Source organism: Sceloporus undulatus, chromosome 7 (assembly GCF_019175285.1).
Source record: "Sceloporus undulatus isolate JIND9_A2432 ecotype Alabama chromosome 7, SceUnd_v1.1, whole genome shotgun sequence".
NCBI lineage: Eukaryota > Metazoa > Chordata > Lepidosauria > Squamata > Phrynosomatidae > Sceloporus > Sceloporus undulatus.
The window spans coordinates 28,524,748-28,548,003 of NC_056528.1; the positions used below are offsets into that span (position 1 = coordinate 28,524,748).

At 44.3% G+C, this 23,256-nt stretch overlaps 1 protein-coding gene across 3 annotated transcripts; it reads left to right on the plus strand.

The window, feature by feature from the left end:
- The first annotated feature begins 4,995 nt into the window (after window positions 1-4,995).
- On the plus strand, window positions 4,996-22,928 carry GNA15 (G protein subunit alpha 15). 3 transcript variants are annotated; one of them, XM_042480514.1, is made up of 9 exons: window positions 4,996-5,302; window positions 9,514-9,785; window positions 10,122-10,218; window positions 12,045-12,229; window positions 15,289-15,443; window positions 17,549-17,677; window positions 18,659-18,785; window positions 19,300-19,453; window positions 21,236-22,928. In XM_042480514.1, exons 2-9 carry the CDS (start codon window positions 9,705-9,707, stop codon window positions 21,475-21,477), a joined length of 1,170 nt encoding a protein of 389 aa, XP_042336448.1. In that variant the 5' UTR covers window positions 4,996-5,302; window positions 9,514-9,704; the 3' UTR covers window positions 21,478-22,928. The 3 variants fall into 3 exon arrangements, with proteins under 3 accessions (XP_042336448.1, XP_042336450.1, XP_042336449.1); XM_042480516.1 differs by lacking the exon at window positions 21,236-22,928 and adding an exon at window positions 21,095-21,225; XM_042480515.1 differs by having other exon boundaries at window positions 9,514-10,218.
- Window positions 22,929-23,256: the final 328 nt, after the last annotated feature.

Genomic DNA, 23,256 nt, shown 5'->3' on the forward strand with positions numbered 1-23,256 from the left:
GTTGAAAACAACTTGAGGGCACACAACTGCTGGGTATTAGTGTCCTTGAGCAAACCACTAGATGTCACCAGAGAACACTCGTTCTTTTTTGAATTAGAGAGCTGGTGTGGTGGTTTCAGTGTTGGACTAAGACTCTGGAGACCAGAGTTCAAATCCTTCCTCAGCCATGGAAACCCGCTGGGTGATTTTGGGCACAGTCACTCAATCTCAGAGGGAAGTCATGACAAAAAACCCTCTGGACAAATCTTGCCAAGAAAACCCCATGATAAGTTTGCCTTAGGGTCTCTCTAAGTTGGGAAAGACTTGAAGGCACACAGCAAAGGGCCTAAAGACCCTAAAGGCACCAGATCTCATTTGATCTTGGAAACTAAGCAGGGTCAGCCTTGGTTAGTACTTGGATGGGAGACTGCCAAGGAATACCATGTGCTGGAGGTGATGTTTCAGAGGAAGGAACTGGCAAAACTACCTCTGAGTCTTCCTTGCCTAAGAAAGCCCTATACAATTCATAGGGTTGCCATGAGTTGACAGGCAACTTGAAGGCACATGGACACATACATAAAGTATTGCAAGTTATCCATTTATGCTCCCAGTGTGCACTTACTTAAGCCAAGAAAGCATGGGTCTCCTTCAGCTATGGTTGGGGCTACAGATCCCATGATCCATGAGTTGTCTCTGCTTTGTGGGAGTTGCAGCGCATCAACTGTTGAAGGGCTACCCCTGTTCAACCCTATGTCTTAAAATCCTAACAAGCTGAAATGGGAAGAGAAGGCGGTAGCTTCTCATTTTAAAACAGGTTGGTTAACCTGTGTTGGTTGGGGTTGAACTAGATAGCCCTTGATTTCCCATCTATCTCTGCATTTCTGTGATTCCTGAGGCTGTTGTTGCTGGGACCCACTTTCTAAAATTAAACTTCAGCTTGGGCTATGGGAATGTTCCCTTTGCATGAGATACTCTGCTTCATTGATTTTCACAGTGACAAAATGTGGAAATGAACAGCACCTTTTCCATTTTCTTTCTTCTACCTGAGTTCCACCTCGTCCTAGTCTTGACCAAAAGGGTCAGATCTCTGGTTTATTTCTCTCCCTCCCAACCCCAGCTTGCCTCTAGGGACATAAAAGATGCACCCAAAATTGTTGAGGCATTCCTCAAATATGTTCCCTTGTAATCCCTGTATCAAGGATGTCCTAATTTGGTTGGGAGAGTCCTGATTACTCCTCTGCCGTCCCACTTTCTCAGCTGCTTTTAAAATGTCCTGGCTTCTCTGCCATCCACTTGGTCCTCAGCTTACTTCCATTGCTGCAAGATGAGTTCAGAGTGCAAAAGTAGTTAAAGTGGTGTCAAACTGCTTTCATTCTGCAGTGCAGCTGCACCCTAAGGAAGAGTTACAATGAGGAAAAGTTCACCTGCTAATCTCTGAGGACAAATATGGCAAGTTACAACGTTCGGGTCATATGGGTTGAGTAACTGAGTGGAATCATAGAATCATAGAGTAGGAAGAGACCTCAAGGGCCATCCACTCTAGCCTCATTCTGCCATGCAGAAACACAGAATCAAAGCACCCTGACAGATGGCCGTCCATCCTCTGTTTAAAGACCGCCAAAGAAGTGGACTCCACCATTCTCTGAGGCAGTTTATTCCACTGTCGAATAGCCCTTACTATCAGGAAGTTCCTCATAATGTTGAGCTGGGATATCTTTTTCCTGTAGCTTGCATGCATTGTTCCAGGCCCTATTCTCTGGAGCATCAGACAACAAGCTTGCTCCCTCCTCAATGTGACATCCCTTCAAATACCTAAACAAGACTATCATATCGCCTCTTAACCTTCTTTTCAAGCTAAGGATACCTAGCTCCCTAAATCTCTCCTCATAAGGCATGATTTCAAGACCCCTTCCCCATTTTGGTCACCCTCCTCTGGACACGCTCTAGCTTCTCAACATCCTTTTTGAATTGTGTTTCCCAGAACTGGACAGATTATTCCAGATGAGGCTTAACCAAAGCAGAATAGAGTGGCACTATTACTTCCCTCCATCTAGACACTATACTGTACTTCTGTTAATGCAGCCTAGAATTGCATTGATCTTTTTAGCTTCCGCTTCACACTGGTGGCTCATGTTCAACTTGTAGTCTACTAGGACTCCTAGATCCCTTTCACATGTTGTCTTGTCAAGCCAGGTGTCCTCTATCCTATATCAGTGCATTTCATTGTTTCTGCCTAAGTCTAGTACCTTACATTTCTCTGTGTTGAAGTTCATTTTGTTAGATTTGACCCAGCTTTCTAATCTATTAAGGTCATTTTGAATCCTGATCCTGGCCTCTGGGGTATTAGCTACTCCTCCTAATTTGGTGTCATCTGCAAACCTCATAAGCAGCCCTCTATTCCTTCATCCAAATAATTGATAAAGATGTTTAATAGCCCTGGGCCCAGGACAGAGCCCTTTGGGACCCCACTGGTGGTCACTTCTCTCCAGGATGAAGAGGAGCCATTGCTGGAGCACCTTTGGGTTCGGTCGGTCAACCAATTACAAATCCACCTAACGGTTGCATTGTCTAGCCCACATTTTACTAGCTTGTATTATGAGTTCATCATTGAAAGACTGGCCTTTGGAGGAAGATTTCCTCCTTTGAAATTGATTCAGGGAGGATTCATTCTTGTTGGATCGTCCATCATCCTTCAATTTGCAGGTGATGGAAGGTCTGGACAGAGGTCCAAGATGACTTGATGGCAACCACATTTCTCCGAGTCAAACCTAAAACCGGTCCACCTACAACAGAATCGTATCGAAAGCACTCCCAACAGATGGCCATTCAGCCCATTTTTAAACCTCCAAAGTCTCCTTCTTTGGAGGTTTTTCAACAGAAGCTGGGTGGCTATCTGTTGGGAGTGCTTTGATTCTGTGTTCCTGCATGGCAGAAGGGGGTTGGATTGGAAGACCTTTGGGGTCCCTTCCAATTCTATCAGCCTATGAAACACCCCATAACAGCTGCTTGAGGCATGAGCCATTTCCTCAGAAGGGAAGAATTAAACACGTTCAACAAAAACCCTGACACAATCTCTCCATGGCCAAGTCTTCTCGGCTTGAGCCCAAGCGAAGGGACCCAGCCGGTAGCCGCAAAAATGGAAGGAAAATGTTTCCTTTCAATAGGAGACGGAGGCGCAGCATAGTCTTGGCAGCTTGAAGCCTACCATTGTCGGCTCCACACGCTGGGTGTTTATAAGAAGGCCTTCATGTTTAGAGAACTGGCGTACTTGGTTGACAGCTCCGAGGGAAGAACGGAAAGAGGATATCCAGACCTTGCCATCCATCACGCCTCTTAAGCTGGCAGATTCCTGAGAACAAAGCCGGCCAGAAGGCTAAACATTTGGGCCACCCAGATTTGGACCATGGGGGTCTCTCTTGTCTGACCGTCCTTTGAGTTCAGCTTTGCCGGATCTCTTTGGGTTTTTCTTTCACCCAATTGCCCAGCTTGCACAAGGGTTGGGTTAGATGGCCCTTGTGGTCCCTATTTCGCCATAGGCAGCTCTAGCATCGCAGGAGAAGACATCGTTCTCTCTGTATACCCTTCATAATTTTGGATGCCTCTGTCGTGTCAACACACTTCAAAACTTTCCGCTTCGCCCGGGCCATTAGTCTCGGGATTCAAGACCAGTTTCCACTCTCAGCCGATTGGGTCGACTTCTAAATTTTTGGCCGTATATGTCCATGTTTGATTGTTGGCACCCCTTTTAAAAAAGATCTATCTTAAAAACTGGACTGATGCCTTGATCCAACCAGGGCTGTAGCTGGTGGCGGTGGGCGAAAGGAGAGCATTGCCCCTCCAACAAAATGTCTGCCCCTTGCCTGATAAATTTCTCACCTACATCTGCCAACTGTCCTGATTGGCAAGGAGAATCTGAATCCTCCCCGGTTTGGAGAAGAGAGGGGCAAATCTTACCCTTCCCAGTCGGCTCCGGCAAAAACAAACTGCTGCGGCCTGTCTTAGCTTGTCTGTTATTCATCATTAAAAACTTTTACCATCTTGGCCACCCACTGAGGTTGCTTTGGCCACACCTGTCCTGTTTTTCATCTGTGAAACATTGGTAGGTATGGGAAACCATGACTTTGGAGACCAAGGTTCGATGGCCAGCTCAGCCATGAAATCCACTGGCTGAGCATGGGCAAGTCACACTCTCTCAGCCTCAGGGGAAGGCAATAGCAAACTTCCACGCCAAGCAACCCATAACCACATGTTATGGTCGCCATAAATTGGAAATGACTTGAAGGTACACAACAAACGCATGGGAAACCAGTTTTTCAATTGGGAAACCAACAATGGAGAAAAAAATATTCTTTCCATCTATTCCCTCCATCTGCCAACAGCATTGTTACAGTTGGCCCTCCGCATTTGCTGCTTTGAGTAATATGTTCTCTTTAGGAATCTCTAGGTCCTCCAGCGCAACTCTGCTGGAAACTGACCATAGAGTTGTACTGGAGGACTTAGAAATTACTAGAGAAAACACTTCTCTAGGCATTTGTAGGTCTTTCAGCATGATTCTGAAGTCAACTTCTGGCAGATGTTGACCATAGAGTGGACTCAGATACACAGAGAAGTGTTTTTTCCATTTTCATGGGGGTCCTGTGGCCCTAACTCCAGAGAATGTGGAAAGCCTACTGTATTATTCTTATTCTTATTATTATTATTATTATTACCATTATATCAAAATAGAGGCCTTGTTAAAAGAATACGATGCAGTTTTTTTTAAAAAAGATAAAACTTTAAAATTTTTGACCAGGGTGGAGGGAAAGATCTTGCAAAAACAAAACTCTCTCCAGGGTCACCAGTGTTTCAATCTGCTTGTTTTTCCAGTAAGCAGTGAGGGGTCGAAGCAAGGGAGAAATAAAAAAACCCGGGCAGCTTTGGAGGTTTTGCAAGGTTCGAAAGGAGGAAGGAGATATTTTGAAAAGCATAAATGTCTTGATTTGCTCGGGGTGAGAAAAGAAGAGAGGGGGAGGAAGTTTGCATTGTGTTGGTACACTGGGTGAGCAAACAGGATAGAGGCCTGGGAGGAGACTAACCACTACTCCTTTGGTGCAGAGAAAGCAGCTCGATATCTCTTCTCAGCAGAAGCCGACCCAAAGTCTCCGGCTTTGCAGATATAAGCCCATCTCAAGTTTTAAGTTTGGTAGCGGAGGACTTTCTACATGTCCCATCACTGTCATTGGCGCATTTCGTGAAGCCGTGGACGAGAAAACCTCCGTCTCTGCTTTGGAGCTGTGGAACTCCCTGCCACTTCGCTCCCTTCCTGCTCTCCTTCTGCCAACAGGTGAATAACTTTTTATTGTAGGCAGACCTTTGAGATCTCAGTTACGTAGCAGCAGTTTGGGTGCGCTGGTGTGCTGTATTTCTTCCCTTCGACGACCCCAGCTCAGCCATGGGAACCCACTGGGTGATCTTGGGCAAGTCACACGCTCTCAGCCTCAGAGGATGGCCGTGGCAACGCCCATGTAGATCAAGGGAAGTAATAGTACCATTCTATTATGCTCTGGTCAGGTCCCACCTGGAATATTGTGTCCAGTTCTGGGCACCACAGTTCAAAAAGGACATTGAACTGGAGCCATGTGTCCAAAGGAGGGTGACTAAAATGATGAAGGGTCTGGAAACCATGTCCTATGAGGAACAACTCAGGGAACTAGGGATGTTTAGCCTGGAGAAGAGAAGGTTAAGAGGTGATACAATAGCCCTGTTTAAATACTTGAAGGAATGTCATATTGAGGCGGGAGCAAGCTTGTTTTCTGCTGCTCCAGAGAATAGGACACAATGGAGCAATGGATGCAAACTACAGGAAAAGAGATTCCACCTCAACATTAGGAGGAACTTCCTGAGAGTAAGGGCTGTTTGACAGTGGAACACACTCCTTGGAAAGTAGTGGAGTCTCCCTCTTTGGAGGGTTCCTGCATGGCAGAATGGGGTTGGACTGGATGGTCCTTGGGGTCTCTTCCAACTGTAGGACTCTATGATCTCTGAAGAAACTTGCCAAGAAAACCCTGTGATAGGGTCGCCTTAAGTTGGAAATGATTTGAAGGCATACAACAACAAACACATGTTTTAAATGTCTTTTGAACTGAGCCATGCTTTGGTATTATTATTACTTACTTAATTCTTGTTTAAAAACTTTAGTCAGGTCAGATTTTCACTTTGTCTTGTTTTAAATTACTGTAAGCCGCCGAGAGCCGGCATTGTGTAGTGGTTTGTTGGTGACCAGGGTTTGAATCCCAGTTCAGCCGTGTAAACCCACTGGGCGACCTTGGGCAAGTCACACTCTCTCAGCCTCAGAGGATGGCCATGGCAAACCCCCTCTGAAGAAACTTGCCAAGAAAGCCCTGTGGTAGGGTCACCATGAGTCAGAAATTACTTGAAGGCACACAGCAATAACAGCAACAACAATTTGTAAGCCACCTTGCATCCTAGTTTTGTAGAAAAGGCAGGATAATAAGAATAGACCCATAGAATTGGAAGGAACCCCTGCGGTGCAGGAATACAATGCTTAGAGATGGCCACCCATCCTTTATTGAAGACCTCCAAAGAAGAGACAGTGATCCTACAAGGCAATTTATTCCACTGTCAAACAGCTCTTACTCTTTAGTGGAATCTCTTTTCATGACATTAGAATCCACTGTTTCTCATTCTAATCTCTGGGGCAGCAGAAAATAAGTTCACTGCATCTTCTGCTTGACATCCCTCCAGCGATACTTAAAGACAGTTATCACATCACCTCTCCTTTTTTTGCCCCTTGAATCCTAAGCTGCTCCTCGAAAGGCTTGGTTTCCAGACCTTTGATCATCTATCATTGTTGGGTGCCTTCAAGTCGTTCCTGACTTTTCTTGACAAGATTTCTTCAGAGAGGATTTGTCTTGACCTTCTTCTGAAGCTGAGAGTGTGTGACTCACCCAAGATCATGCAGTGAGTTTCCATGGCTGAGTAAAGATTTGAATCCTGGTCTCCAGAATCAAATGCTCAAACCATTACATTATGTGGCTTCTCACCTCTGTTTAAAGACCTCCAAAGAAAGAGGTCCACCATCCTGTCTTGGAGCCAATATATTAAAATAGACTTCGACAGAGTCTATTCCACTGTCAAACACTTCTTCCAGCTGATAAGTTCTTCCTAAGGTTTAGGTGGAATCTCTTTTCTTGTCACTTGACTCCATTGCTCAATGTCCTAGTCTCTGGAGCAGCAGAAAACAAGCTTGGTCCACCCTTAATAGGATATCCTTCCAAATTTTTAGACCTGGCTATCATATCACCTCTTAATCTTCTCTTCTCTGGAGTATGGACTAAACATAGCCATCTCTCAGGGTGCTCCTCATAGGACTTGGTGGTTTCCAGACCTTCCACCATTTTGGTCACCCTCCTCTGGACTAAACTCCATCTTGTCCACATCCTTCTTGAATCGTGGTGCCCAGAACTGGATGCAATATTCCAAGTGACGTCTGACCAAAGCAGAGTAGAGTACTATTCCTTCGATCTAGACACTGTTCTCCTCTACCCTGATTTATCATTATTTTGACTTCCCCCAGTCTGGACATTATGCTCCTGTTGATGTAGTCCAGAATTGATTTAGCTTTTTTGGCTGCTACATCGCCCTGTTGACTCACGTTCAGCTTGCAGTTTTGCCAAGATCTCTACTTCCTTTTTACAAACCCTGCTATGAATCCATGTTGAATGTTGCTTCCTTCAGTCTGGGCATTACTGTTGATGCAACCAACAACAACAGTCAAATAAATAAATGAGATAATTTTATTTTAAAAATAACAATGACTCAAAAATTAGGATCATTGGGTTGGAAGGGGCCTAAAGGCTGTGGAGTCCAACCCGCTGCTCAGTGCAGGATCTCCAGCTAAAACATCTCCACCAGGGAGCTGTCCAGTCTCTTTTGGAAGATGTCCAAGGAAGGAGGGAAGCTTGTTTTCTGCTGCTCCAGAGAACAGGATCCGGAACAATGGATGCAAGCTTCAGGAAAAGAGATTCCACCTCAACTTCCTGACAGTAAGGGCTGTTCGACAGTGGAACAAACTCCCTTGGAGGATGGTGGACTCTCCTTCCTTGGAGGTCTTTAAACAGAGGCTGAATGGCCATCTGTCAGGGATGCTTTGATTGGCAGAATGGGGTTGGACTGGATGGTCCTTGCGGTCTCTTCCAATGCTATGATTCTATGAAATCCCACTACCTCTCCAAGCCACTGGGTCCATTTCCAAACCCTTCTCACTCTCAAGACTCCGGATGTTTCTTCTAGTGTTCGCAAGATGTTCCTTCTAAAGTTCTCAAGATGTTCCTCCTAATGTTCTCAAGATGTTCCTCGTAATGTTCAGCCAAAATCTACCCTCCTATAACTTGAAACCATTAGACCAGGTACTCCCTCTGGGGCAGCAAAGGAGGTCATCCCTCTCCTTTCTTGGACAGTCCTTGAGATATTTGAAGAGTGTGATCCTATCACCTCTCCATCTTCTCTTCACCAGGCTGAACATGCCCAGCTCCTTTAACCTTTCCTCCTAGGTTTTGTTTGCCATCCATCTTATCATCCTTGTTGGCCTTCTCTGAATCTGCTCCAACTTGTCTCTATCCTTTTTAAAATAAGATGCCCAGGACTGGACTCAGGACTCCAAATGAGGAGAGCAGAATATAGTGGGACTATTACTTTCCTTTCATTATTTCCCTTCAACTCTACAATCTCATATTTATAATGAACTGGTTACAAGCAGTTAGTTAGTTCCTTTCAACTTTGTAATCCCATCATTCTAAGGAATTAGTTACAAGTAACTAGTTTCAGTGTGGTGTAGTAGTTTGAGCATTGGACTAAGACTCTGGAGGCCAGGGTTTGAATCCCTGCTTGGCTGTGAAAACCCACTGAGTAACCTTGGGCAAGACACTCTCTCTCAGCCTCAAAGGATGGCCATGGCAACCCCTCTCTGAAGACACTTTCCAAGGAAACCCCATGTTAGGTCACCATAGATGAGAAATAATTTGAAGATACATAACAACAAACACAACATTATTTTCCCATAATGCTGTAAATCCATGCTTAAAAGGAATTAGTTACCAATAACTATTTACTTCCCATCAGGGAACTTGTTACAAACAACTGGTTACTTTCTTTCAACTTCCCAGTTCTATGATTACAAGGAGTTATGCTTCCCTTTATTCTCCCTTTCAACTCTGCCTTTCCATGGTTAGCAGGAACTAGTTACAAACAACCAGTTAGTTCCTTTCTGCTGTGCAATTCCCTGGTTACTAGGAACTGGTTGCAAATAACTAGTTATGTCCCCATAACTATGCATTCTTTTGCATTGGTTTATTTCTTGACTTTATACCCTTTTATGCACTGGGATCCAAGTTGGATGGCAATAAATATAAAACGATATTGCAAAAGTTAAACGTTTGCACCTGTGAAATGTTGGAGGGTGTGTTGTGCATAATTTAGCACGTAGTGTGTAATTTTCACCTGGTTTTTGCCTTTCTCTTCCCCATCTTCAACAAGGGAGCGGTCAAAGGCCTGGTGTGAGGGTTTCACACTTTAAGACACACCTTGATCGACTGGTTGGCTCAGGATAGGATCATGATTCTGCAAAGCAGGACGAAATGCAGTGAGCAGTTGCAAGGAGAGGAACAGAGCTGACGCAGACGGAGGGCAGAAGAAACGTTTGCAAAGAGACCCAGGAGGTTGCCAGCATGTCCGATCTCAGCCAAGAGATGGGTCCCTTTTCACCGTCAGCATTGGCTGTTTTGCCCAAGCGACGTGCCTTCGCTCTGGTGAGATTCCTCCCTGTTTCAGTGCTAGATCTTTTGCCCAGTTCTGCAAACAATTCTCCAGATTCTTTATTCTGGTGAAATCTGATCTTGGAAGGAACAGTGCTGGTGGTGGGCACCTCCTTCCAGGGTGGGGTAGACGCTGATGCGGTTGGACTGGGCATTTGGAACTAAAAAATTCCCTCGCCGAGAGCCTTTTGCATTGGACATCTTCCTTGGATGTGTCCGTTTTATACTCTTGCTCTGGATTTGTCCCTGATCCTCGAGGCAGTGAACAGAGGGCAAGAGCGTTGAGACTTTGGTGCCATAATGTTCTGGTGCTTTTGCCTTTTGTCGGAGGACGAGAAAAAAGCGGTTGCGATTGACAGAGAAATCAACCGCCTTCTCCAGGAGCAAAAGAAGAAGAATCGATGGGAACTGAAACTCCTTTTGCTCGGTGAGTGTTTCAGATTACAGGCTTGCAAAACTGAGGGTCATAAAAAGGTTTCCCCCCCAAACTTGCTTTGGCAATTCTATGTTGTAACTTGTAATATATGGGGGAATGAAATGGTCCGGCAAAGAATTATGCCGCAATAAGTAAGAAAGGAGTTCTTACAGGCTTTTAAAATACTTTAATTTGCTGATATGCAACTCAAAAACCTATTCAAAAGTACCAATAGGAATGGTGCCGAAACATCAGTGTCTGCACTTAACCAAAGCTGAGTGCCAACTGAATATCAAACTTGTGAAAGGTCTATGTGTGGTGTAATGTTTTTATCATGTTTTTCTAATTCGGCACCAACAGATACGTTAAAAACAGCTACGATGTTGTAAAAAGTTTTTCCATTGAAGGCTGGCGTTATAATTACTAGCTGAGATCCTGCATCACAATCTATGCAAGTCCCAAGCAGAATGCCAGCCGCTGTTAGTATCTTGGGTTTCACCATTTATCTAATGTTCCTGAGTGGATTTTAGACCTTCAATTGTTTAGAGTTTATCCGAAAGTCTAGGCAGCAGGGAGGTATTAATGGATGATGCGGCATGTACCAGGTTGTGTCACTTTTTGCAGTGGTGTGATTGTGGCTCCATTTGTGACTATACATCATCAGTTCCTATTTGGAGTTTGTATCTCTCTGTTTCACAGCCTAGGAGGCTTGCAGATTCCATACCTGTCTTTATTATCTTGGTTTCAGTCTCTCAGATCCGACAGAGTGGAGTATTGGACCATCACTGATTCTGGTTCTATTCAAGAATCAAGGCATCAGTGAGGCACCTCTGGATAATGCAGCCTGGTCCAAGCAGCGTCCCTTTTTCTTTCTCTTTCCTTTTCCTCCTCCTCTTCTTTTTCTTATCCTTTGCTTCCTCCTCTTCCTCCCCTTCCCCTTATTATTAATATTATTTTTCACTACTAATACACACACACATACATTACTTCTTAACAAGAAACAAAGTGCTAGGAAGAGCTCAGTGCTTGCTAACCAGGAGAGGCTAGAGGCGTGGATGATGCAGCAGAATGCATGACAGCAAGAGTAGGAAGAATCAGTAGTCTCTCTTTTTCTGTTCCCTTCCTTCCTCCTCTGATTTTACTGTGCTCTTCTGCAAAAAGAAAGTAGGGAAGGTGCCAGTGGAAAGGGAGTTCCAGAATCTGGGGCAGCCACTGAGAAGGCTCTGTCTCCCATGTTCCCACCAGATGTACCTGTGAGGATTGTGAGACAGAAACAAGAGCTTTCTCAGTAGCTGCCCTTAGTCCCTGGAACTTCCTTCCACAAGGCCATTTCAGAAGGATAGAGACAAGTTGGAGTGGCCTCAGAGAAGGGCAACATGGAGAACAAAAGGTTGAAGAGGTTGAAGGAGGTTGGGTATGTTTAGCCTGGTGAAGAGAAAATGAGAGGTGACAGGATTGCCCTCTTTAAATACCCCAAGGGCTGTCTCAGAGAGGAGAGGGCAAGTTTGTTCTCTGCTGCCCCAGAAAGTAGCTCCTCAGTGGTTTCAAGTTGCAGGATGGAAGATCTCTATTGAACATTAGAAGGAACTTCTTGATAGAAAGATGAGTTTGGTAATGGAACCAATGACCTACAGAAGTGATGGGGTCTCTTTCTCTGGAGGTCTTCCAAAAGAGGTTGGACATGTCTCTGCTGGGGATGCTTAAATTGGAGAGCCTGACTTGAGCAGGGATTTGGACTCCAAATCTGATTTTACGCAGCAGAGGGAAAAGGAATGGAAGGTTTTGTTCTTGCTGCAGGAATGGAATTGATGAAGAGGTTCACTTTTATTTCCCTTTAGGCACCGGGGAGAGCGGGAAAAGCACCTTCATCAAACAGATGAGGATTATCCATGGGGTTGGCTACACCGAAGAGGACCGGAAGGCGTTTGTCAAGGTCGTGTATCAGAACATCTTCATGTCCATCCATGCCATGATCAAGGCTATGGAGACCCTTCAGATTCCTTATGACCGGCCGGAGAACGCAGTAAGTAACTAACATCAGAAGAAGCATACCATGCCTATGTGTTCTATGACCCATAGAATCATAGAATCGTAGAGTTGGAAGAGACCACTAGGGCCATCCAGTCCAACCCCCTGCCATGCAGGAAATCCAAATCAAAGCATCCCTGACAGATGGCCATCCAGCCTCTGTTTAAAGACCTCCAAGGAAGGAGACTCTATCACCTTCCGAGGAAGTGCATTCCACTGTCGAACAGCCCTTACTGTCAGGAAGTTCCTCCTAATGTTCAGGTGGAATCTCTTTTCCTGTAGGCAAAGTGCGAAGTGCTTGTTTTGATCCATATGGCTGGGGGAAAGATTATCAGAAGGACCATATCTCCCCATATGACAGTTTCCAGAGGAGGCTGACCAAAGATGGTTAAGGATCCAGGAACAAAGCTCTAGGAGGAAATATCTGAAGGATCTGGGTTTGTTCAGCCTGAGAACTGATGTGGTGTCCATCTTTTAAGTAAGGATGCTGTGCAGAAGATGGTGTGAGCTTGTCTTCTGCTGCTCCAGAGAATGGGACCTGAGTCGATGGAATGGGAAGAATTAGAAGAAAGGGACAGGGATATAGCTACAGGATTCCAACTAAATCTTAGGAAGAACTTCTTGATGGTAAGAGCTGTTTGTTAGAGGAACAGACCAGCTTGCAAGTTGGTGGACCGTCCTTCATTGGAGGGCATAAGGATACCAACCTCTCTGAGCTTTTTGATAGTGCAGTAGACCACCTTAGAAAATGGTGGACCGTCCTTCATTGGACAATAAAGGACAGTCCACCATCTTCCAAGGTGGTCTACTCCATTATCAAAAAGCTCAGAGAGGTGGGTATCATTTGTCCTCCCATGAAGGGTCCACTATTTTCTAAGGTGGTTTACTTCACTATCAAAGAGCTCAAAGAGGTGGGTATCCTTTTGATAGTGAAGTCCACCTTAGAAAATGGTGGACTGTCCTTCATTGGAGGACATAAGGATACCCACCTCTCTGAGCTTTTTAATAATGGAGTAGACCACCTTGGAAGGTGATGGGACCTCCTTCATTGGAGGGCATAAACAGAATTTGGATGTCCATTTCTCAGAGGTGGAGTCTACAAGATGATACTTGTTGCTCTTTCTAACTCCACAGCTCTATGAACCTGCCCAGGTTTTAAGGTCTGGAAGAAGGATTCTCCTTTCAGATCTGTCACCTTCAGAGATACATTTGGTGGGGACCATGGTGGTGGAGGGGATTCTTGGTGGCTGCTCCCAGATTATGGCATCTTCCCAGTGAGATGAGGCTACTTTCCTCCCAGTAGCTCCAACTCAGCCATGGGGAAAATGGATATTTTGAGTTAATTCTTGGATTTAAAGCTCTCCAAGCTTGGCCTATTTTAGTGTGTCCCAAAGGAGCTTTCCAAGGTACTAATCCAGGGGATACATTTGCAGGGTATTCTGTCCAATGTCCTGAACCTATTGTAACAGATGTGCTTCAGCAATATGTTGGGGACCTTTATACCATCTGAAGAGAAAACCTGGAGTGAATTCACCGCACCATGGCATCCCTAGGATTGGTATCACCCAGTGCAGTAACTCATGGTGTCACCTCCTGCCATTCACCTCCTCCCATACCACACTCTACAGAACCCTTAGAAATATCTTTTATACTAATGTTATTCATAAGTCGTAATTCCCCTATATCGCACTGAACGTAATGGCAGTTAGGAAGAACCTCTTGACTTTAAGTGTTGAAATAGAGTGCATTTTAGAGGATGGTAGACTCTCTTTCTTTGGAGGGCTTCAAAACAGGACAATGGATGGACATCTTTCACAAAATCATAGCATCATAGAGTTGGAAGGCACTCCAAGGGTCATCCAGTCCAACTCCCTTCTACTCTGTAAGAAGACGCAATCTAAACACTCCTGACAGATAGCCAAGCCTCTATTTAAAGACCTCCAAAGAAGGAGACTCCACCACCCTCCGAGGGAGCGTCTTCCATTGTTGAACAGCTCTTACCATCAGGAAGGTCTTCCTACTGTTTAGTTGGAATCGCTTTTCCATTTGCATCCATTGCTCCAGGTCCTAGTCTCTGGAGCAGCAGAGCATAAGCTTGCAACAATAAGCTAGTATAATAAGGTACGGCAATGACTAGAAAACTTCAGATGTGGTGCAAGGAAAGAAATAAACAATTTTACTGGTGGGGGGGAGATAATGTTGGGCTTCCAAAGGCATTTGGCTCTTTTTGGCTGACTGTGCAAGGAAACATCTTTGGCATCTTGTATTTTGAGACACTGCCCAGGTAACTTAACTGAAAAGGAATTTTGTCGACTGCTTTCTTGGACAGTGGAAATAAACTAATATCATGTTATAAAAGTATATTTAATATAATTTTATTGTATATAATCTAATGGGAACCAGCGTGGTGTAGTGGTTTGAGTGTTGGACTACGACTTCGGAGACCAGGGTCTGAATCTCTGCTTGGACATGGAAAGTCATTGGGTGACCTATGGGCAAGTCACACTCTCTCAGCCTCAAGGGAAGGCAAAGGCAAACTCCCTCTGAACAAATTTTGCCATGAAAATCACATGATAAGTCTGCCTTGAGGTTGCCATAAATTGGAAATGACTTAAATGCACACAATAAAAATGTTTACACACATATAAATATGCACATGAGAGCCAACACGGTATAGTGGTTTGAGCATTGGACTACGTCTGTAGAGATCAGAGTTCAATTCTCCACTTGGCCATGAAAACCCATTGGGTGGCTTTGGGCTAGTCACACACTCTCAGCCCCAGAAAACCCAATGATAGGCCTTAGGGTCACCATAAGTCGGAAACAACGTGAACGCACACAACAGCAAACATACATGCACACACACACACATTTTTAAAAATGGATTGAAGAGTCTTTCATCCACAAATCCATATTTGTAGGGAGGTACCTTGACAGATATCTCATCATGCACATCTTTGATGCCAACATTCATGGTAGGTTTTGGATTTCACATGACCTGCTTAATGAAGAATGGTGTACTTCACATTTCTTATTCCATTGCATTTCTCCTAGCAAAATGCTCAGTTGCTCAAGGAAGTGGATGTCTACAAGACAACTGTGTTGGAAGCACACCATGCGAGGATGATTGAAAGTCTGTGGAAGGATGCTGGGATTCGAACCTGCTACCTGAGGCGGCGAGAATATCACCTACTAGACTCTACTCCCTAGTGAGTGCTTTTGCTCCTTCTATTCACCTGAATAGGAAGGTGAAATAGAAAGAGCCCTGTCCCCTTTTCCGTGCTGCATTCTCTCAAATGATGCCTTGCATTGAAATGCATGCTTGGGTCGGTTTAAACACCCAAGACTTGCATTGCAGCCTTTGGAGAAAGGTAAAACATTGCAGTAAGTTAACTTCCAACCGGAGCATCCGTCCCAAAGGTCCTGATGTCATTTTGCATAGACATGTACAAAGATCCCATTTCTCTACCCAACCCTTTTCCTATTTACTAATTTACTAGTGATGCCCTCTATTTTCTTGCCTCATTCCCAAGAGAACCACTGCCCTTATTTCCCTCTCTTTAATATTGTTTTCGTGGCCATTTGAGAAATTCTTTGGTAATACATTGTTAGGATAGGGCCCCGACAGCCACTTCCCCAGAGTCTCTGAATTCAAATTGCAAAATGAGGACTAGGTGCATTTTTAGCTGATACCAAGCTGGCTGTTTCCTCCCTGGCGGCCACAGAGGTTGTATTTTGAATTATCAGTAACGTTTGGGAGGACAGAAATGTGTTGTACCTCGCTCCTTTAATATATCTTTGACCCAGAAGGATGCACTCTGCCTTGACTTTGAAACCTATGGAAAGATAGTGATGGCTGCAAGAGTTGACAACATTTGGCCAAGCAGAGCATGGTTTTTCATGCAGGTGGAGGGCGCCCCCAAGTGGCAAGAGAGGTGAATGCCAGGATGGCAATACTTATTAGATAAGAAGCTTATTAAGATGGGCTTCTATGGCCCTTATCACACTAGCAAAATCTTGTTCAGAAACAGGATTTAAATCTGAATGGGATTTGACAAGTGTTACAAGGTCCCTTGTTTTGTTTGGAAGTGTTGGTGGGAACTCTGGTTGTAGGGTTGGGATCTTTGTGGCCTCCGGGCTGATTTTACAAAACTAGGATCCACTTGGTCCCAAGAATGATCCATCCGTCCCAAAAGGTGGAGGAGAATCTACCCTAGTCAAGCGGTGATGTTATTTTAGCTGTTCCTGGCACTTTATCAAACCATTGAGGCCAAAACGATCACCTCTCCAACACTAGTCTGCTTTAAGGGCTGGCCCAAGGGAAGAGACATTTAGGTTGCTGCCATTGTGTGGCTTCAAGTCATTTCCCATTTATGGCAACCCTAAGTCGAGGTTTTCTTGACTAGATTTGTTCAGAGGAGGTTTGCCATTGCCTTCCTCTGAGGCTGAGAGAGTGTGACTTGCCCAAAGTCGCCCAGTGGGTTCCATGGCCAAGCTGAGAATCGAATCCTGGCCTCCAGAGTCATATAGTCCAATGCTTTTTATTTTTAATTGAAATTAAAGTTCATACATATAAATTTTATACAATACATAATTCCATATACAGTGGGCCCTTGGTATCTGCTGGGGTTTGGTTCCAAGAGCCTCCGTGAATATCAAAATCCGTGGATGCTCAAGTCCCATTAAATGCAGTGCCATAGTAAAATGCTGTGCCTTACCTAAAGTGGCAAAACCAAGCCTCACCTGTTGGAATTTATATATTTTGGGAATATTTTCAAGCTGTGGATGCTTGAATCCGTGGATAAAAGAATCCATGGATATGGAGGGCTGACTGTACACATTTTTTGCCTTCTATTACAACTTGGCTAAGTATATTTATATCCCACCTCAGTGCTCCCTTTCTCCAGAGCCATTTTCACCCTTATATTCCATCCAAAATCTCCATGCCTCCCATGGAGGTAATCTTCCATCTTCTTTTCTTAATACTTTCTCAATGAATTCTTTCCAAATTCTATCTGAGTCACTTTCCCCCCCATAATCCCCTTTTTGCTTTCAATCTGCATGCCAATTTATCATTAATTGCTAATTTCCATACATCGCAAATTGTCCTCTGAGCAAATCTTGCCAAGAAAACCCTACGATAGGTTCGCCTTGGACTTATGCCGTAAGTCGGAAATGATTTGAAAGCACACAACAGCCACAAAGCTCAAAGGAAAGAAATGTTTTAAGCTGTATGCATAGTGATTTGTATCTTGTGGTTTGAGTCATTGGGGTGTATCTATCAGTTGGGTTTCTGGGTGCTCTCACTTTCCAGTTTCCTGTCCAATCTGGAGCGCATCGCCGCAGACGGATACGTACCAAGCGCTCAGGACATCTTGAGGACCCGCGTGCCGACGACGGGAATCAATGAGTACTGTTTCTCGATCCAAAAGGTAACACTAAGGTGAGCCAAGTTGCAGCAAGAGGATGCCTTTGAGCATCACTGGTCACCTCAGCGCTAAGACTAGTGTTGCTGGTTAGGAAACTCTTCCTAAACTGGATGCGATATGGCAATATTGCACCAGTTTTGTAGGAATTGCTCTCATTGCCATGAATATTATTCTGGTCTGACTTCACATACTGGTCACATTGGTGTAATAGTATCAGAGTTTGCAGGGTTGAAGCCCCAGGGGTTTATCACACACTGGGGCTAATTTTGGTATTAAAGAGACATTAAAGCAAAGTTAAACCAACCCAACAAGGCAATCTATGTCAGGATTGTGAGTAGGCTGGAGACATATAAAGGTGCCTTAATCTATCTCTTTTATCTATCCACCCTTATACACATACAAAGATGCCTTTATCGATCTCACTATTACACTATCTGTCTTCATGTGTGTGTGTGTGTGTGTGTGTGTACATGGAAAGATACTACATGTATACATAGCACTGTTCCAGCATATCAGTGATGTCCAAACTCTGGCCCTCCAGGTGCTTTGGACTTCAGCTCCCAGTATCCCAAACCATTGGCCAAGGGGGCTGAGGCTTCTGGGAGCTGAAGTCCAAAACAACTGGAGAGCCAGAGTTTGGACATCGCTGCAGTATATGGTTTCAGAAACCAAAACATGTTTCGGCACATTCTGCAAGCCAGCATCAAGTCCCACCGAACGCTATCTCCCCAAGAAATGGGCAATGCGGTGCCTAACCTCCCTTTCCAAAAGCAAAATGGCCACATACCTTTTCTTCAAATAACCTTTATTTTATTAAGTCAGATAAAACAACACATATAAATACATAACATAACATAAAAAAACCCCAACACACACATCACTCTTCACACAATCTAGATACATCAGTCTACATCTGCCACACAAAATCACACACCATTAAACTACATTCATGGGATATTAACTTTTTATTTATTCGCTTGCATCGTACGTTCCAGGATTGTGACGTTGGCGGTCAGAAGTCAGAGCGGCGGAAGTGGATCCACGTTTCGAAAACGTGATCGCTTTGATCTACTTGGCTTCGCTCAGCGAATACGACCAATTCCTGAGGAGAACAGCAGCGAAGTGAGGAGATGGGTGGCATTTTTCATGGCTGGCCATTTGTCCCATGCAGAAATACAATTATTTGTTTAAAAAGAGATTAATTTTACTCATTTTTAACCCAAACGATCCAATTTGTAATGAAATAAATATATAATCAAGGATAAAGAAAGAGCTTATCATAGACCTACCTAGCATCATAGATCATAGTTAACAAATTAACCTAAACTAACTAAACACACATACAAAAACCCTGGCCTTTCTCCCTTTAACGGTAATGGGTGAAAATTAAAACCGGTATGTATAAATTATATGTTTTGCCATTAGAGATCTCTCAAGTCAACTTGTTAGAGTTACCGAAGTCAGAACTGCAAATTTACATGTTAGTTGGCTCCAAAAACCCATAATGGTTTCCAGTCTTTCAAAAGAGGGTTCAAAGTCTGTGTAGCAGCTTTCTGCAATCTGTTTTGCTTACATTTCATTGAATGCTGTGCCTGTTGTGTTTTCACGCTGTTCTGTCTCCCCTTCCTTGGGTCAGAACCGGATGCGGGAGAGCCTGGATCTCTTCCGAACCATCCTGGACCTGCCTTGGTTCTTGAATGCCTCCATCATCCTCTTCCTTAACAAAGTGGACATCTTGGAGGAGAAGATCATGAGCTCTGACTTGGCTGCCTACTTCCCCAGTTTTCCAGGTAACCCTTTTCGGTTCCGTACCAACAGTGTAAAGTAGTAGTTAGAATGAGAGACAGATGAGTGAAAGGACTTGGGTTCATATCATCCTCTGGTCATTAAATTCACCTGAGGAGATGTCTTCTTTCCTTGGCTGCTGACGCCACTTTAATTGCCATGGCTCAGTGCTATGCTGGGATTTGTACTTGGTTGGAGCACCAAGATTCTTGGACAATAGCTCTTTGAAAATCCCAGAATTCCATAGCCTTGAGCCTTGGCAGTTAAAGCAGTGTCAAACTGCATTCATTCTCTAGTTTAGATGCAGCCTCAGTCTTCCTCCTTGTCTTTCTAGGCTAACCTACAGTGCTGGGGAGATATGTAGGTGTATACATGTATGTGTGTATATACACACACACATATATACACATACATATATATATTATGTGTGTGTATACACATACACACACACACACACACACACACACACACACACACACACACACAGCGAGTTCCAAAAATCATGCATATTCAAGTCCCATAGGATTGAATGGGGTGTGTGCATGTGGGAGGCACACCATGGGCACGCGCTCCATTGAGGTTAATGGCACATACCCCTCTGAAGATTTTAAGTCCACAGACTTGGGGGGGACTCTGTGTATATATATATATATATATATATATATATATATATATATATATAGGAGAGGGAATTAAAAGGGGAGACCACAGTGTGTGGTGATACGCATTAATGCTGAAGTTCAAATCCCGGTGAAATATTCTATTCTCTGCAGGGTAGGATTTCCAGGTGGACCATTTGCCATCTCTCCCTAGGATGTGTTTTTTCTAACACAAGATAAGTTCCCCAACAAAAACTAAACTCATCACCTCATACCCACAAGTTTTGCATTTCTATGGCTAGTCACACACACACAACCTACTCATTCGTAGCCGTAAAGGTCTGCTCCTAGACACTTCACTCCATGCATCTGATGAAGTAGGCTTAGGTCCAAAACACACTGCAAAAATAGTCCAGTTTGAGACTGCTTTAACCCCCCTGGTTCAGTGCTGGGGGAGCATGGGAATAGTAGTTTATTGTGGCACCAGAGCTCTCTGGCAGAGAAGGCTAAGTGTCTCATAAAACTACAGTTCCTAGAATTCCTTAGCATTGAGCCAGTGCAGTTAAAGCAGTTTCAAACTGTACTATTTCTGCAGTGTGTTTTGGACCGAAGTCTATGGAAGCTTATGCTACCAACTTCTTTCTCTGTTTGTCTCAAAGCTGCTGCAAGTTGTATCACAGAGAGAGAAAGAATAGTAGAATCCTAGAGTTGGAAGAGACCCCCAAAGACTATAGATCCGACCCCATTTTGCAATGCGAGAAGACACCATCAAAGCATCCCCAGCAGATGGCCACCCAGCCTCTGTTAAAAAACCTCCAAAGAAGGAGACCCTACCACACTCCAAGGGAGTATGTTCCACTGCTCAACAGCTCTTACTGTCAGGATATTCTTCCTAATGTTCAGATGGAATCTCTATTCCTAGAGCTTGCATCCATTGCTCTGAGTCTCTGGAGCAGCAGAAAACAAGCTTGCTCCATCCTCAATACGACACCCCCTCAAATATTTAAACAGGGCTATCATATCACCTGTTACCCTTCTCTTCTCCAGGCCACACATACCTAGCTTCCTATGCTGTTCTTCACATGGCTTTATGGTTTCCAGATCCTTCACCGCTTTGGGTGCGGAGTCACGACCAAAAGGTATGGGAAAGCTGGCCCATTTAGGAAGCTCCTTTGCCTCTCTTTCTAGGTCCCAAGCAAGACGCTGAAGCGGCGAAGTGGTTCATCCTCGAAATGTACACAGAGGTCTTTAGACAGTCCTCGGTTTCTGATGGCATCTGCAGGGCAGGACCTCTGAAAGAGAGCTCCAGACCCAGGATCCTCTACCCTCACTACACATGTGCCACGGACACGCAGAACATCGGCACGGTTTTTGAGGACATTAAAGATGCCGTCCTGGCTGGCTACTTGGACGAGTTCAACCTGGTTTAGAACGAATCGGCGACCACTAAGATGGCATTGCTGTGGTGGAAGACGGCTGGCCATTCTGTCTTTCACTCGGAAGCCATCGATCTCAGCTAGGTCTACTATTTAACTCTGGGTGAAATGTTTCCGGAGCTGAGTTTTGGCCTAAGAGGGCATCCTTTTGGGAAACCTGGAACTGTGGTTGGCTCCATATTTTGGGGGGACTCCTGCACTGAAATAAAAATACATTGGGGTGAAATTTGGGTTGCCGTAAGTCAGAAAGGACTCGAAGGCACACAACAGCAACATACTGTTTAGCTTCCCCAATGCAGAATCGATGAATAGGATTTCAAAATGCTGAGGTCCTTTGCCAAAAATCCCATGTCATGACGCTACCCCAGAACTGAACTGGTGAATGAACCCTTTGATATGCTGGGTGATACGTAGTTCTTGAGGTGGAAGCATCAAGATGGTTTGATTTGCAGGGGCAATATTATTATCTTGGTTAAGATAGCCTCTATATTTAGCTGCAGCTGTCCTATAACAGCTCAAGAAAAGGTGTGGGAGATGGTGTTTCTTGACAACATTAAGTTGCTGGGAGAAATTCTTGTTGCAATGCAGTCTTTTGTGGTTTGTTCAGGGGTGAGCAACCAAGAGCTCTTAGCTTTGCAAAAGACCCACTTTGAGTGGAGATGGGAATTGCCCAAACTCATTTGTTGGTATGGGTCAACAAACAGCCTTCTCTGTTTTTTGTACGTCTCTTGTAAATATTGTAACAAGTTGTCTGCACTTCACAATTCACCACTACATCACTGCACTTGTTCAGCATTGTGAGTTTTTTCTAATGTCTCAGCTTCAGCCCAGATGGCTCATAATCTTTTTATGGACTCCCTGTCCCTGAATCTTGGGCTGCATCTGCATTGCAAAAATAATCCAGGTTGACACCACTTTAACTGCCATGGCTCAGTGCTATAAAAGTCTGGGAACTGTAGTTTTGTTAGACAGTTCGCCTTCTCTGTCAGAAAGCTCTGGTGACACAACAGGCTACAAATCCCCAAATTCCATAGCATTGAGCCATGGCAGCTAAAGTGGGGTCAAACTGGATTATTTCTGCATTGCGGATGCAGCCTCGGCTTTGTTTCATCAGAACATTCCAGTGCACTCAGTTCCTCGCTTCCTTGCCCATGTTTATCTGATGCAAATGAATGTTCTGTAGGCAGTGCTTTCAGAAAATAAAATGTTCACAATTCAAGAGAAGGACTGAGTTTGCCAATGTATGCTGTGGGGTTGACATGATGGACAATGCATGGAAAAGAACCACCATATTGGGCTTTCTTGCTCTCTCTTTTGATGCAGCTATGTGGATTTAGGGCCCGGGTTTAAAGAGAGGATTTCCAATGGAGAGCGTTTTACTCCATGGCAATCTCTTGAGTTGTTTCTCTGTGCAACTTACAAGGATATAAACCCCACTGAAGTAGGGATGGAAATAATATTTGAAAACATTGGACACTGTAGAAAGAATGCAGTTTGATACCACTTTAAGTGCTATGGCTCCAGCCTCTGGACTCTTGGAATTTGTAGTTTTGGAAGGGCTTCAGCCTTCTCTTTCAAGGAGTGCTGGTGCCTCACAAAACTACAAATCCCAGAATTCTGTAGCATGGAGCGACAGCCCTTAAAGTGGTGTCAGACTGCATTATTTCTACAGTGTAGTTATAACTGGGATTTACAAAAGTAACTCTAGAAGCATAGCACAAGGAGGGAGATTCTCCTATGTCAAGTTACAGGCTCAGAGCAACAGGGAAAGGC